At 38.2% G+C, this 14756-nt stretch overlaps 6 protein-coding genes across 6 annotated transcripts; 1 reads left to right on the top strand and 5 right to left on the bottom strand. All coding sequences in view use genetic code 12, as the record gives it.

The window, feature by feature from the left end:
- Positions 1–231: 231 nt before the first annotated feature.
- KIP3 (tubulin-dependent ATPase) lies at positions 232–2907 on the top strand (the record flags this gene model as incomplete). Its single annotated transcript, XM_049322181.1, has 1 exon — positions 232–2907. The coding sequence occupies one exon, from the start codon at positions 232–234 to the stop codon at positions 2905–2907; it is 2676 nt and encodes an 891-aa protein (XP_049181998.1).
- A 130-nt stretch (positions 2908–3037) lies between these two features.
- On the bottom strand, positions 3038–3694 carry RCT1 (Rct1p; the record flags this gene model as incomplete). The annotated part of the gene is made up of 1 exon (XM_049322182.1): positions 3038–3694. One exon carries the CDS (start codon positions 3692–3694, stop codon positions 3038–3040), a length of 657 nt encoding a protein of 218 aa, XP_049181999.1.
- Positions 3695–4818: 1124 nt separating this feature from the next.
- CHS4 (Chs4p) lies at positions 4819–7131 on the bottom strand (the record flags this gene model as incomplete). The annotated part of the gene is made up of 1 exon (XM_049322183.1): positions 4819–7131. The coding sequence occupies one exon, from the start codon at positions 7129–7131 to the stop codon at positions 4819–4821; it is 2313 nt and encodes a 770-aa protein (XP_049182000.1).
- A 2280-nt stretch (positions 7132–9411) lies between these two features.
- KGF56_001098 (E2 ubiquitin-conjugating protein) lies at positions 9412–10248 on the bottom strand (the record flags this gene model as incomplete). The annotated part of the gene is made up of 1 exon (XM_049322184.1): positions 9412–10248. The coding sequence occupies one exon, from the start codon at positions 10246–10248 to the stop codon at positions 9412–9414; it is 837 nt and encodes a 278-aa protein (XP_049182001.1).
- Positions 10249–10675: 427 nt separating this feature from the next.
- KGF56_001099 (class I SAM-dependent methyltransferase) lies at positions 10676–11629 on the bottom strand (the record flags this gene model as incomplete). The annotated part of the gene is made up of 1 exon (XM_049322185.1): positions 10676–11629. The coding sequence occupies one exon, from the start codon at positions 11627–11629 to the stop codon at positions 10676–10678; it is 954 nt and encodes a 317-aa protein (XP_049182002.1).
- A 516-nt stretch (positions 11630–12145) lies between these two features.
- Positions 12146–13861, bottom strand: YCK2 (serine/threonine protein kinase; the record flags this gene model as incomplete). The annotated part of the gene is made up of 1 exon (XM_049322188.1): positions 12146–13861. One exon carries the CDS (start codon positions 13859–13861, stop codon positions 12146–12148), a length of 1716 nt encoding a protein of 571 aa, XP_049182003.1.
- Positions 13862–14756: the final 895 nt, after the last annotated feature.

The following is a 14756-nucleotide window of genomic DNA, read 5'->3' on the forward strand; positions in this document are numbered from 1 at the left end:
TGTGCAACCCCCCCCCCCCCCCCCCCATAAACCATATCCATCACGAAAATGCTGATTACTATACATCTGGTAGCGTCCACAACGCGAATAGCAAAAAAAAAAAGAAAAGAAAAAGTCGAAATGGTAAACAAAAGGAAACAGTAAGCAATAACAGTCTTTTATTGAATTGATCAAAGTATAGTGGGGCGATAGGACTATACGAGGAGACATAGCGGGTGTTTTCTAAATGGTATGGCGGATTATAATATAGCTGGTACGGAAACAGTTTCTCCTATAAAACAGTCGTCGATATCGGTAGCAGTTAGAGTACGACCATTTACTGATTATGAGAATAATCGATTGATACGAAATGATAATGAAGATATATTTTTGGGTGATGGGTGTTTGTCAGGTCCTCCGCAGAGTAAATTGAGCATGGCACAGATACAAGCACTGCTGCTGCTGCTGCTGCTGCAAAAGAAAAATTTCATGCCGTTGGGAATAAGAAAAATTCTTGATGTTGTTGATGATAAGATGCTCATCTTTGATCCACCAGAAACGAACCCAATTGCCAAGATGCAAAAAAACGCGTTTCCCAATAGCTTTAAAGGATCAAGAATTAGGGAACACAAATTTGTCTTTGACAAATTATTCGATGAGGATGCAACACAGCAAGATGTATATTACAATACCACAAGGCCCTTGTTAGATTCTGTTCTAGACGGATATAATGCAACGGTTTTTGCATATGGGGCCACCGGATGTGGTAAAACACATACTATTCTGGGAACTCATGAAAACCCGGGAGTCATATTCTTGACAATGAAGGAACTATATGAACGAATAGAAGAAAAACAAGATACCAAAATTATAGATGTAAGTTTGTCATATCTAGAGATATACAATGAAACCATTCGAGATCTACTAGCCCCAGAAACAGATTTCAAAAAATTGATTATAAGAGAAGACTCAAATCGAAAGATTTCTGTATCTAATCTATCTTGTCATCGGCCTGACTCTGTGGAGCAAGTTATGGACCTCATTATGCAAGGAAACTTGAGTCGCACATCAAGCCCCACCGAGGCGAATGCAACATCAAGTCGATCGCATGCCGTACTACAGATTAATATAGTTCAAAAGAATCGTACGGGAGACATTAAACAAGAGCATACGTTTGCTACATTATCAATTATAGATCTTGCTGGGAGTGAGAGAGCTGCCGCAACTAAGAATAGAGGTGCTCGACTAAACGAAGGTGCAAATATCAACAAATCGTTACTAGCCTTGGGGAATTGTATCAATGCGTTATGTGACCCAAGACGAAGAAACCATGTTCCCTTTAGGGACTCGAAATTGACGAGGTTGCTTAAGTTCTCCCTTGGTGGCAATTGCAAAACAGTAATGATTGTTTGTGTTTCGCCGAGTAGTCAACATTATGATGAAACGTTGAATACATTGAAATATGCAGATCGGGCCAAGGAGATCAAAACTAAGGTAATACGAAATCAGCACAATTTAGATCGTCATGTAGGATCATATTTGAAGATGATTACGGAACAAAAACAAGAAATAGAAGAACTTCGAGCTAGAGAGAGTAAAATTGCCGAAGCCGATCGAGAGAGACAAAGAAAACTTGCCCAACGAGCCTATAATATACTACAAGATAGCATTGTTTCAGTAAGACAACGTTTAGCCAAATATTCCCCGGAACGATGTCGAAGGTGTATGCTTCTAGCTAAGAGGAAACTATTGATTATACAAAAAGTGGAGGTTGAGCAATTGATGAATTTCAACTTTGTCAATCAACAGCGGCAAGATTTGAGTCCACCTCTTCTGACGATTTATGATTTGTGCGAGCAAGTGATATCCAAAGTTCATACTCAAATTCCCGAGATTGAGGAACAGTATAAACAGAGCTACGATGTTGATTATATACTAGGTGAATCTGCAACTCAAACTTTGAGTAAATTACAAGGTGAAGAAGGCTGGTTTGAATTTCATACTACAATCTATTCCCAGTCTATTGATTCTTTACAAAATCAAGTACAAACGGACCAATTGGTTAAGTCGTCTGCGTTATTTGACCAGTTGATTGAATCTTTGAAAGATTATTTATACATACCTAAATTACTCACAAATACAGGTAGTAGTTTAGATCAAACGATACAAATGTTGCAGAGTACAGTAAGTGGAGATTTTGAAACCGCTCTACAATTCCATGCTAACGAGTATATGAAGAAATGGAATTGGTACCTGCAAATGGCCGATGATGTAGCTTTGTCTTTGATGCCATTACAAGAACAAGATCAAAACGTCTACAATTCGCAACCCGCTAGGAAGTCCAGGGCTCTGAGTATCACATCTCCTATATCCAGAGACATGAAAAAAATGCCACCACTAAAAAGAAACAAATCAACATCATCGCCTAGTCGAAAGCCCAAGAAAATACAGAAATGGGGAAATGGCCATGTGTTGGATAATACTAAACCTTCACGTAACCAATCATCTTTTGACGCTATAGTCGATTCAAGTTTTGAAGATGTCACGTTTCAGAATAATTCAGCCATTGCATCAATTGAACGAGCCCAGCATGAATCACCAAACACTAATCAAGTTTTGGATTTGGATTTACAGTTTGATCCGGTTTTAGAAAGTCCCCCGCTGCCACCTATTTTACAAACACAACCGACATTATTGAGGAAAAGCTCGCTGAGTAAGAAAGTGTCCGACAATTTAAAGCAAATTAAAATCGGGATACTGAATGGAGAGGAGAGTGTTGGTGCAAATGGGAATGGGAATTTGAACGGGAATGGAAATGGGAATATACCGAATCTAAATAAAAAACTAAACTATAATCTAGTTGAGCTGAAAATGCCACTTTTAAATACTCTGGCGGCTGCTAAAGTGACTCAAGATGCTATAGACTAAATAGCATATTAGAAGAAGGTAAATTCTTCAACATTTAGTTGTTTTTCTAAAAAAAAAAATTTCATTTTTCAAATTCATTTCTAATGAATATTCAAATACAGCCACCAGTTAATAAAAAACCACCAGCTCCTCAACGTCTACCTGGTCCACCATATCCTGGTGGTCCACCGTATCCGGGTCCACCGTATCCGGGTCCACCATGTCCTGGTTCGTGACCTGGTTCGTGTCCATATCCTGGCCCGTGTCCTGATCCTGGCCCATGTCCGCGTCTTGGATTTCCTGGTGGTGCAGGTGGAGGTGGTGGTGGTGGTGCTGCATAGTGCTTACCATCACCCGGTTTAGCATTGATTCCTGGCCCATGTCCGCGTCTTGGATTTCCTGGTGGTGCAGGTGGAGGAGGAGGAGGTGGTGCTGCATTGTGCTTACCATCACCCGGTTTAGCATTGATTCCTCGCCCTCCATAATTTCCACCGTAATTGTGATATCCTCCTCCATAATACTGTTGTTGTTGTTGTTGTTGCTTATGATCTTTATACTCATTTTCCAATTTGTTTGCACCCCAAGCACCACCAATTGCACCCAAAAATGCACCTAATTTTCCATGATCTTGTCCTCCTAACTTATGACCACCATAACCACCAGCAACACCACCGGCAATAGTTGAAAAAAGACCTTTATCCTGTTGTTCTGCATCATTTACATTCCCTTGATTCTCATGATGGGACTCCAATGGTTTTGGATCATATTTGGACTGGTCACCAGATGAATAAAATTCGGTTGCTGACATGATAAGGGGGAGGTAATTCTAGTTGATTTCTTAATATCAAAAGTGGTGCCATGGAAAATTATGGAAATATTGATTCTATATATAAGTGATTTATAGGGTTAACTTAACATTTGCATGTAAACGAACAAGAAAAATTATCCGGACCTCCCCTGTAGTATTGTTAATCGCTTCTCGATATAAGGGGGGGAAAAAAGGGGGGGAAGGAAGAGAGGCGCGGTGCGTGGAAACACGTGGAAACGCGGAAAGCGGAGGAGGGGTGATCTCAAGCCGCAGGAGAGGGACGCAGGGGCAGGAAGTTAGCCGTGAATTGGCCCACCCACAGAGAAACCTCTTGTAATACAGTTCCCCATGGAAATGGCGTCAAGATTAAGGAGTGACCACTACCACAGCTATTACCGCAGTTACTACTATGGTCATTTATCGCTTTCGTTGACCACGTTACTCTAAATGTTTCATTCCGATTAGACGAAAGTAGTGTACACAAGTCTCAAACTCTAAAACTTTTAGTAAAGCACTTGTAGTCTGTGTGGGTATGAACCGCCATCAAAAAGCCATTGGTTAGAAGGTCATCCTCTTTTTCTGTCCTATCTTACACAAGTTCATAACTTTGGGACAAAGAACCTGTCTTAGACCAATGACACGTGGTTGTTTTGTTAAACTTATTTATGGTGTTGTACTACAGGTTCAAAATATTTGCATACTCTATACATTTTGGTACTAAAAAAAAGAATACTTTATTATAAAAAGTAATATCACGTGACACTCTTTGGAATATAAAGAAGAAGGATTCTTTTTATAGAAACATATAGCTTTTACCTTATGAATCTATATGCACGTGGTGAAATCCTTTGGTACTCTTTGAACTTAGACCCTCTACCATAGTTCCTTGCCTTTGTCCCATGAACTTTCTAAGTTTATGAACTCCATAAACTCCATAATCAAAAAAATTAAACCGTCTATTAAACCAAAATGATTATCAAGAATATACCATATAAATAAAAAAAAGGGAAAAAGGGAAAAAGAAAAAAGAAAAAGGATGAAGATGGAGGAGGGGGGAGGGAAGGGGGAGGGAAACCAGATTTGATGCATGATCCCGTTATTTAAATGGATTCACTGTTTCACCTCTACATGACAACACAGTCCTTTTGAGGACTAGCTTTGGTAGGTCCATTACTCATACCATTTCCATTACCATTATTTCCATTACCATTGCCTCCGTTGCCATTATTCGCTGCCTTTTTCCTTTTAGCCAATCTCTTTTGAATATGTTTAACCAACTCTTTATCCGTTAACCTTGAAAGACTTTTCTCATCTCCATTTTCAGCGGCTTTCCTATACCAGTTTTGAGCCTCAGCTACATTACTGTTGCATCCAATTCCCTTTTCATAAAAGTTTGCCAACGCAAATTGTGCTTTGGGCAAATTACACAGAGCGGCTCTTTTGGCCCATTCAAAGGCTTCAACTTCATCCTTTGGCAAATATGGCTCAGCTCCTACTAAATACCATGCACACATTGAAAGCATAGATGGCGCATCGCCTCCTAAAGCCGCTTGTGTGTAATAATGTATAGACAAGTTGGAATCTTGTGGGATTACATCATCGCCGTATTCGTAATGAGAACCCAATATGGCTGCAGATTGGGTATGACCTAATGCGGCAGCTTGTGCATACAATTCCAATGCATATTTTTTGTCAGCAATAACAATGTCTTCAAATCCGTTATAGTATAGCTTACCCAATTCAAAAGGTGCTGCTGCAGTTAGTTCGGTAGCTACATTAGTTGCTCTCGTCAACCATTTGATACCCATTTTTTTAGTATTCATATCTGTACCTAATCCCATTCTGGAATAAAAGGAATAAACTCCCAACTTGTACATTGCAGCCGGGTGGTTTTTCGCAGCAGCAATCTTCAAATACTCAACGGCTTTACGTGCATCTCTTCCTGTTCCCAAACCTTCTTCATAGCAGTATGAGGTACGATATGCACTTTCCACGTGTCCATGCTTTGCTGCAGCTTGAAACAATATAAATGCCTCTCTATTTTCAATCTTGTCCAACGCACCTGAACTATAAGCATCTCCTAGTAAGTACTGCGCTTCAACGTATCCTTTGTCTGAAAGTTTCTTAAGGTAAAATACCGCTTCTTTTAATAAAGATTTTCTCAATTTTTTTTCATCTCCATCCACTTCATTATTGACGAAATCAAATGATTTACTCTTTTTATGACTTGGTTTATCGTTTTTCCGCAGTGAGATATTCAGATTACTGTTTTCACTTGAAGACTGGGAAGAAATCGTAGTAGTAGTTGCATCAGTGTTACTACTATTAGAGTCCGCCGCTAAAATCAATGCCGTTTGCAACATATACTGGGCATATTGAAACAAGACATTAGGATCGTTTGATTTTTTGGCATTTTTACGATACAACTCCAAAGTTTTGATTCTTGGCATTAAATTTTGAGAATTGGATCCCAAATATTGTTGGATAACATTTTGGTTAAAATCAACCATTGATGAGTTGTCATTCCTATCGTAAAAGAAGGATGACGTTGATGAAACTGAACGGTTATGTCCATACTTCCCAACTGATGGCGTACTCAAATTATTTTCCGACCTACTGAATATTTGGTTATCTAAAGATTGTTGGTTATTGTTATTGTTGTTCAAATTGAGATTAGTTACTGAAGAAGTAGCTGATAATGGGTTTGAAGGTGGTGACACAACAATGCTTTCTTTTGAGCCTACAAATGCAGAAGGTGGTGTTAAGGACTCGTAAGCTTGGTATGGGCCACCAGAAGAAGAAGTAGATCTTCCATTTGTCACAACACCGATTTTTGGCGATTGAGTATATGCAGGTTGTTCAAAAGATTGTTGGTGGTGAGGATGCGTTGGTAAAATTGGAGATTGAAATTGAGAAAAAGAAGTTGCAGTAGAAGAAGATGGTGGTGGTGGTGGTGGTGGCTGATTAGAAAATTGGGGCAAGTGAGGGATCAAGTGTGGTGGCAAGTGGCTGTAAACAGGAGATTGTCCAATATTGCCGCTTCCCCCACTAACGTTTCTCAGCATTTGTCCATTTTCTTGTGGGCTCATTGGACCTCTGTAGGCTTGTTGTTGAAGAGGAACCTGTTGATATTGCTGTTCCATCTGCAAAACTGGTTGTTGTGGTTGTTGTGGTTGTTGTGGAGGCTGTGGTTGTTGTAAGTGTTGCGGATGTTGTGGGTGCTGTAATTGCTGTAATTGCTGTGGTTGCTGGTAGTACCCTTTTTCGTAATTTGTAGGTATTTGTAAATCCTCCATGCCCGAAGTAATCTCAGTCATACTTGGCGAACTATCAGATCTGTCACTTTGGGAATTAGTTGGATTGAAAGCCAGTAATGGATATGGTGCTGAAGAGCCCGCGGAAACCTGGCGATACGGGTGTTGTGACCTCGTGCTCATATTTTATTGCCAACAGCTGGAAAACAGAAAATAAAGATTAAATGCAAGTTGTGGTTTCAATATCCCAGATGATAAACTAAACTAGTAGTAATAGTGATAGTAATGGCAGGGGCGTTAGCAATGGTATTAGTAGTAGCAGCAGCAGCAGTAGTATAGTAATAGTGGTAATATATAGTCTAATATGCTCTGTTTGTAAAAATGAATCTATCACCCGTGTCTCTCTATCTCGTTCAATCTATCCCTCTCTTTCTAACTTTCTCTCTATCTGATTTTCTCTCTAGTTTAGTACCCAATCTCTCCTTCTTGCTCGATTTCTCTTTCTTTTACTTGCTACTTCTACCTCTATAACCTCAACTTCTTATCTACCCTAAAGGTCCAGCTTCAAACTTAATCTGAAAGGAGTTAAAAGGAAAGTTATTTTGTTATGTTTTAAATTTTTTTTTTTCTTCTTCCTCTTCTATCACTGGCTCGCACGCTGAGAGTTTCTACGTCGATTGTGGTTTAAAATTCTAGGGTAGCGTAGTGCCCGTCGTAGAAGAAAAAAGAGAAAATGAGAGATCCAATTAAAACTCAGTTGAGGGATGATGGGGCGGAGGAAGAGAGAGAGAGAAAAGGAGAGAGAAGAGGCGGTGGAAGAATAAAGAGGAGAGACAAGTACAGGGATTGAGTTGAATTTTTTTCCAGGAGCCGTTTGTTGAGAGACAATGGTTTAATCTTTTTGTCTGTAAAACTATGCAATAATGGAGCTGAAAAATTGTGGAACCAAGAGGCATATGAAGTAAGAAGAACCAAACAATAGAGTAATGAAATTGTGGTTTATTAATAGATACTACTACAAAACAATAGATCCTACTACTACACTACTACACTACTACAATAATAATAATCCCTACTACTATTACTACATTTTGACGCCGCGTCGTGTAGATTTGTCCAGTCGCTACCGGCTGGAATATACTCGTAAGTTGTGCCGAGATTAAAATAATCATTTTTTTTTGGTACTGAATCAGTCAACCAAGCTAAAGTCAAAGTCAAAAACAAGTAAAAGCAAAAGCCAAAAACAAAAAATAAAAATAAAAGAAATAAGAGCTTAATGTGATTTTCTTAAGATAGAGAGTATATGAGTTGATGCGAGTGAAGACCAGAAAATGAAAAATTATTCAACTGGGAATTAATTGACTTTATGCTATTATGCAGCTGTCTGCATCTGTCTGCAAGTGTCTGCAGTTGTGGGAAAAACAGTGAGCTGGAATTTCATAACACAAAAGTGGTGAATGAGTAATGTAAGAATAGTGTAGTTTTACACAGTGGTGTCCTTCTTCAATTTGGTTTAAAAAACGAGCTTTATTTAGACCGTCTATTTGCTATAGCATCAACTTATTGTGCTCAAGCTATCTTTCTTTGTTATACGCCGTCACTGTGCACTCACTTTGCAATAGTGGTGGTTCCCTTAATAATAGCATTTGTTGAACTTTACTGACTCTATCATATCATGCCGAAACTTTATTGTACAGTTGGATTATAAAGATCACACGGTACAACTGGGAATTCCTTTTGCAAATCCTACCACTTCTTTGATGAAAAGAAACAAAAAAAACAACAAATATCTTGTTTTTTATACTGGGTATTCTCTTTGCGTTCCCTGCATATTGACCCTCTTTTGATTTAGATTAGAAATATCTACCCCTAGAAATGTCTCGATAAATCTTTGGTCTAAAAATGTCTCTAAAATGTCTAATCTATAAATGTCTTTAATAATGTCTAGTCTAGTCTATAAATGTCTTTAATAATGTCTAGTCTATAAATGTCTTTAGAATTTCTCTAATCTATAAATGTCTTTTGAAATATCTTTCAAAGATCCTTAACTTGAAATCCAAAACTCAAAAATGTCTCACCTCAGACTAACCCAAATATATCTTGATCTGAGGGGTCTTTTTATTTTGCTTTTTTAGACCACAACTAAAATGTGAATCAAGATGAAATCAGTTGGAGAAAAATTGTGTATAGGATAGATACTAGGTCATTAAAGATAATGCTTTTCCTTTGAGTAGGTTTAAGATGCTCTTTCCATCTACTCTTTCTGTCTACTCTTTCCATCTACTAGACTCATTTCACTCGTCTAGTCTCTAAATCTTTTTTATGGCATGACATTACTTCTAATTTGCGTATTATCTATACAAAGGGTATACATATACGAGTTCAGCACGGGCTGGACACAGTTTCAACACATCGTGTTTCATAAGATGTGTTTCATAAGATGTGTTTGTAATTGATGAAAAATCATCTGAGTCCTGCACTTTCAAAAATATTGAAATATATCGCTACCGTTGTCGCTACAACAAGAACAACTAGAGCAGTGATTCCACCACCAGACAATAGATACCTGAAAACCCCATTGTTATTCAGCAGACTATTTCTTGTTTTTAACATAGCTAGCTTCCTTTCATGCTCAATCAATATCCTTGCTCTTTCTTCGGGATCTAATTTGTTTAATTGGGATAATTCCACATACCCTCCAATGCCACCTCCACTTCCATTGCCACTACTACTACGAACACCATCCTCGCCACTCTCAGCATCATTTATCTGCTTTTTTTTCCTCTCTTCTTCTTCTTCTTCTTCTCGTCTCGCAATTTCCTCTTTATTAGACTTAACCAAATCAGGAAACTGTTTAACAAACCTAGGATTCTCCTTTATATTCCATTTCAAGCTATCGCGAGCTAGCTTCCGCTTAACATTGTCCGAAGTCGAAATTGACCCCGTAGTCTGTTCGTTACCAGTCATAAAACTAAGCAAGCCAGTTAATATGGTAGCTACACTCCATGCTGGATTCCATGTGTTTGGATGATAATCCAGCATCGAAAGACAAAGTCTTGTATTCACAGCAAACCTCCCATTGGGGGTAATCATCGAGATCGATGGCGGCTTAAACGGATACTCGGTGGGGAATCGCAATATACCATGGTATTGTCCATCTTCAAATATAGTGTTTTTAGGTCCACTAATGATATAATGCCATTCTAGAATATTCTCATCATTGGGTTTGGCTGTGATATAGGGAGGGGGGCTTTTCTGAATATTCATATACTCCTTATGTAGTCTCTTAGAGCTCTTCATCTTCGAAGATCCTAGTTTGTTTGGAGATGGTGTTGGTTTTCCTTACAAGATGCTAGAAAATAGGAGAGAATCTAAGAGGAAAAATCCCAACCCTTTTGTCTTGCGTGGTTTTTTTTTTTTTTGGATTTTCTGTAATTACCGGCGCTACCAATTATGGCTTTCGCTTAACTAACAGCCTGTTGTTCCTACAGTCCTACGGGGGTATTTCTGGCCACCAGCACCACTTTTGTTAAGAGACTAGACGAGTGAAACGAGTGTAGTCGATATAGTGTAGATAGAGTGTAGTCGATATAGTGTAGATAGAGTGTAGATATAAAGCTGGTAATTGTTTATCGCAGTAGAGCGCTGTATTATCTATACAAACATGCCAATCACAACCAGTCATGACAACCTCTCTCAGTAACTATATACACCTCCTTCCTCTTGACTACTTTGGGTTCTTTTGACCGATAGCATAGATCAAATTAGCTTGAATCAAATATTCCAATCCACCATTCTTACTATTTCTCAGTTTCAACTCACCACTTTCTAATTTCTTTGTTGTTTCTTCATCACAGTGATTCATAATAAATTCCTTTGGCTGATAAACCCAAGTTCTAAATCTACATGAACTTGAAACATTGATTAATCCAGAAATATCTCTTAATGTATGATTCAAACTATCCTTTTTCAATCCGCCCATATGTTGAACTGCACCAGTTGCTTTCAGTATGTCGCGAACTCGCTCTACATCCTCATTATAAAAGTCAATAATAAACAACCAACCACCTGGGGCTAAAAATGTGGCCAATTTTTTAGTCACTTGCTCATAATTGTGGATATGGTGATATGATATGGTACAAATAATTGCATCGAAATAGTTGTTAAACTGTTCAAGCTTAGGTTCATTATCAATGTCAAGAATATCGTATTCATAAGATTTCATAGTTAGCTCATCACTAGTAAACTTTTCAGCTCTTTTATTGAACCATGAAAGGAAAGCAGAACCAATATCAATACCAACAATCTCACTGTGTTGTCCCTTTTGTGTCAAATAAGGTACAAACAACTCAGTTACCTTTCCTGTACCACAAGCAAAATCCAAAAGTTTCATACCTGGGCGGAATATACTCTTGGGAAATTTTTGTAAATATGTCTTTGGATCAGGCAAGGTCTCTTCAATAGAAAAACCATTCAATGGCTTTTCCGGGTCTCCAAGAACAACATTAGAATCCTCGGGGTTAGAAGTGGTAACAATAGATAAATCAAACTCTAATATATGCTTAACAAAGAGTATCGATAAAATACTTTGACTTTCAAGCTGTTCATATTTTTGTGCAAATTCCTCGTTAAATGAATCTTTATTATTTTGAACTGCTTGTTGGTGAATAGACAGTGTCATCTTCTTCTTCTGTTCTTTTTTCTTTTCTTTTTATTTTTTTGGTCGATAGTGTCGGTCAATGTGCTCCACTATCTCGCTCTGCTCGATAGTATCGAAAGCTTTCCTTACATTTGATGATTTGCTAGATAGGTGGATTTATTGGCTTTTATATTGAACAGTTTTTCATTTAAAGTCCCGCGCCATAATCTCCGTGCCAAGGTTGGCGAAGCGCAATATCAAATTAGGAAATATTTCTTTCTGCGCCGATCGGCCCATTTTTCCGTTCGTTTTTCCTTTCCATTTGCGGCGGACGCGAGGACAAAGGAAGAGAGAGGGGAGCGCCGCGATTTAGTGTTCCTATAAGGTATTTGCCATAAAGTCCGGCTCATGATGCTTTTCAACAACGTGTATAATTATCTAGAAAACATTATCATTTTATATATTAGAATTAATCGAAAGATAAAAAAAAAAGATAAGATCAAAAGACTTATATAATGATACTGTAAAATGTTATACGTTTGTGGAGATATGTTGGTGCTAACGACAACATAATCTGGCAAAAAATCCTTTATGCTTCTCAGTATCTTCATCCATTTGTTGTTGCTGTTGCTGATAATGATTCATATTGTATCCTTCGTATTTGTTACCTGGATTTGGATCGACTCCCATTCCTCCAACTCCCATTCCGCCAACACCTAAATTATTGACATCTCCTCCAACAATACCACCACCACCGCCGCCAGATTCTTGTTTGATTGGTGGTAATGGCCTGTTAACTAAATGTTGTAATTTTTGTTGGTGCAATTGTGCAGCAGATAATTGTTGTTGCAGTTTCAGTTGCGATTGTTGTTGCTGTTGTTGCTGTTGCTGTTGCTGTTGTTGATGCTTGAACTGTTGCTGTTGTGAGAGTTGTTGCTGTTGTGAGAGTTGTTGTTGTGAGAGTTGCTGTTGTTGTGAGAGTTGCTGTTGTTGCTGTTGTTGTTGTTGCTGCTGTTGTGATTGCTGTTGTCTACTTCTTCTTTGATCACGATGTCTTCTTTCACGTTCGTTTGGTGGATTAGGATGTCCGTATCCATGTAGGTTTGGCTTTTTATTAATCTGGGCGTCCCATCCTTTACCACCATTCAAATGCATCCAGTCATAGTCTCCGTCGCAAGATTGTCCCAAATCGTCCAATATTGAAACCAATAACATTCTATACTCTTCATATGGTGGTTCAGCGTCGAATGGTAATGATCTAACAGAATCCAAATACTCGGCAAATTGGGTTGGTAATCCATCACAAAGTGTCACTGCCGGAGTTGTTCTCTTTTTATCTCCAATTTTTTCATACTTTTGTTTATTTGTTGGTGCTTTTAAACCTTGCCAAGGTAATTGTCCTCTTAAGAAATAAAAAAACACATGCCCCAATGCTTCTAAATCATCTCTTCTTGATTGTTCTCTACCTAAATGAGTATTAATAGACATGTAACGTGCTGTACCACTTAAAGATTTTTTTTCTCTATATGGGATATGTTGTTTTGTTCTTGGATCACGGTATTGTTTTGCCATACCAAAATCAATTAAATGAACATTGTTTTCATCGGGCAATCCTTGACGTCCAATAAGGAAATTATCTGGTTTGATATCTCTATAAATTAAATCATGACGATGAACTTCTTCAACAAGACTCAACATTTGTATAGCTACTTGTACAACTGTCTTTACTGAGAATCTTCTACCACACCAATCAAACAAATCTTCCAATGAAGGACCCAACAAATCGATAACTAGAATATTATGCAATCCTTCCTGGCCAAAGTAATATGCATTTGGTATACCTTGACAGCCTTGCAAGTGTTTATAAGTTCTATATTCATCTCGTAATTGTGGTGCTTCAGTTTTTCTAGGTTCGAATTTGATTGCTACTGGTACACCATTTATGATATTTGTACCTTCAAATATGACACCAAATGAACCTTCTCCGATTTTTTTACCAATTTTGTAGTGTAAACCAACAACTGATGAGTTTGAATTGTTGCTAGCTGCAACCGCTGCAGCCGATAACGAATTGTTGTTATTGTTGTTAGATGTGATGACTGGGTTTGAAGGTGGTGATGCAATGTGTCCACCTGCATTCCCAACCCCGTTTGGGTGGTGATGAGAATGATTCATGGCAAGTGTTTGTTTTGACGATAATATGGGATTGCTGTGTGATGCTTGAGCAGCTGCTATTGCTGCTGGGTTTGTAGACGTTGCTACACGATTAGACATGTAGTTATAGAATTAAACCAATGAAAAAAAGAAAAGAAATTTTCCCTTGAAAAATTGTATAGGTGGGATATCAACACCTTTGAGAGGCAGTTTTTGGTCAAGAAGGGGAGAGGGGGGTTGTTGTTGATATAATGGAGGGAAGGTAGTGTGAAAGTCACCAGATAAACCAATATACCTTCTTTCACTTCTTCCTTTAACCAGCTACTTCTCTCTTGAAAAGTTTCTTCCCTGTATCAAAGTGAATAAATTTATCCGTTGATTTCTTCTCTTTAGCCTTTTTTTTTTTTTCTTCTGTGAGAATCACAAGGTAAAACGTTGTGAGATGAACTTTGTGGTTAGCAATTGATGAGTAATTTTTATGGAATTGAGGGTGACCCTATAGAGGTACAATAGAGGCACAATAGAGGCACTATCGAGACACTATCGAGCAAAGCTAGATAGAGGAGCAGCACCGGTTATGTCTATACTAGCGTAGTGTTTTCTGGAGAATATCAGCGTAATATTCTTGTAGTGTTTTGTAGTGTTCTTGTAGTGTTTTGTAGTGTTTTGTAGTGTTCTTGTAGTGTTCTGTAGTGTTCTTGTAGTGTTCTGTAGTGTTCTTGTAGTGTTCTGTAGTGTTCTTGTAGTGTTCTGTAGTGTTCTTGTAGTGTTCTGTAGTGTTCTTGTAGTGTTCTGTAGTGTTCTTGTAGTGTTCTTGTCTCCGCAGAATATCAGCGTATTGTTTTCAGCAGAATATCAGTGTAGTATTCTTGTAGTGTTCTTGTCTCGGCAGAATTTTAGTTTAATGTTGAGATAATACCAGCAATAGTGTTGTTGTGTAATGCTACTATGTAATGCCACTTGTGTAATGCCACTGTGTAATTTATGTATGTGTAAATAAGAAAAAAATATTTTG

The sequence above is a fragment of the Candida oxycetoniae genome (genome assembly GCF_023343755.2).
Source record: "Candida oxycetoniae strain CBS 10844 chromosome Unknown scaffold4, whole genome shotgun sequence".
In the NCBI taxonomy this organism is placed as follows: Eukaryota; Fungi; Ascomycota; class Pichiomycetes; order Serinales; family Debaryomycetaceae; genus Lodderomyces; species Lodderomyces oxycetoniae.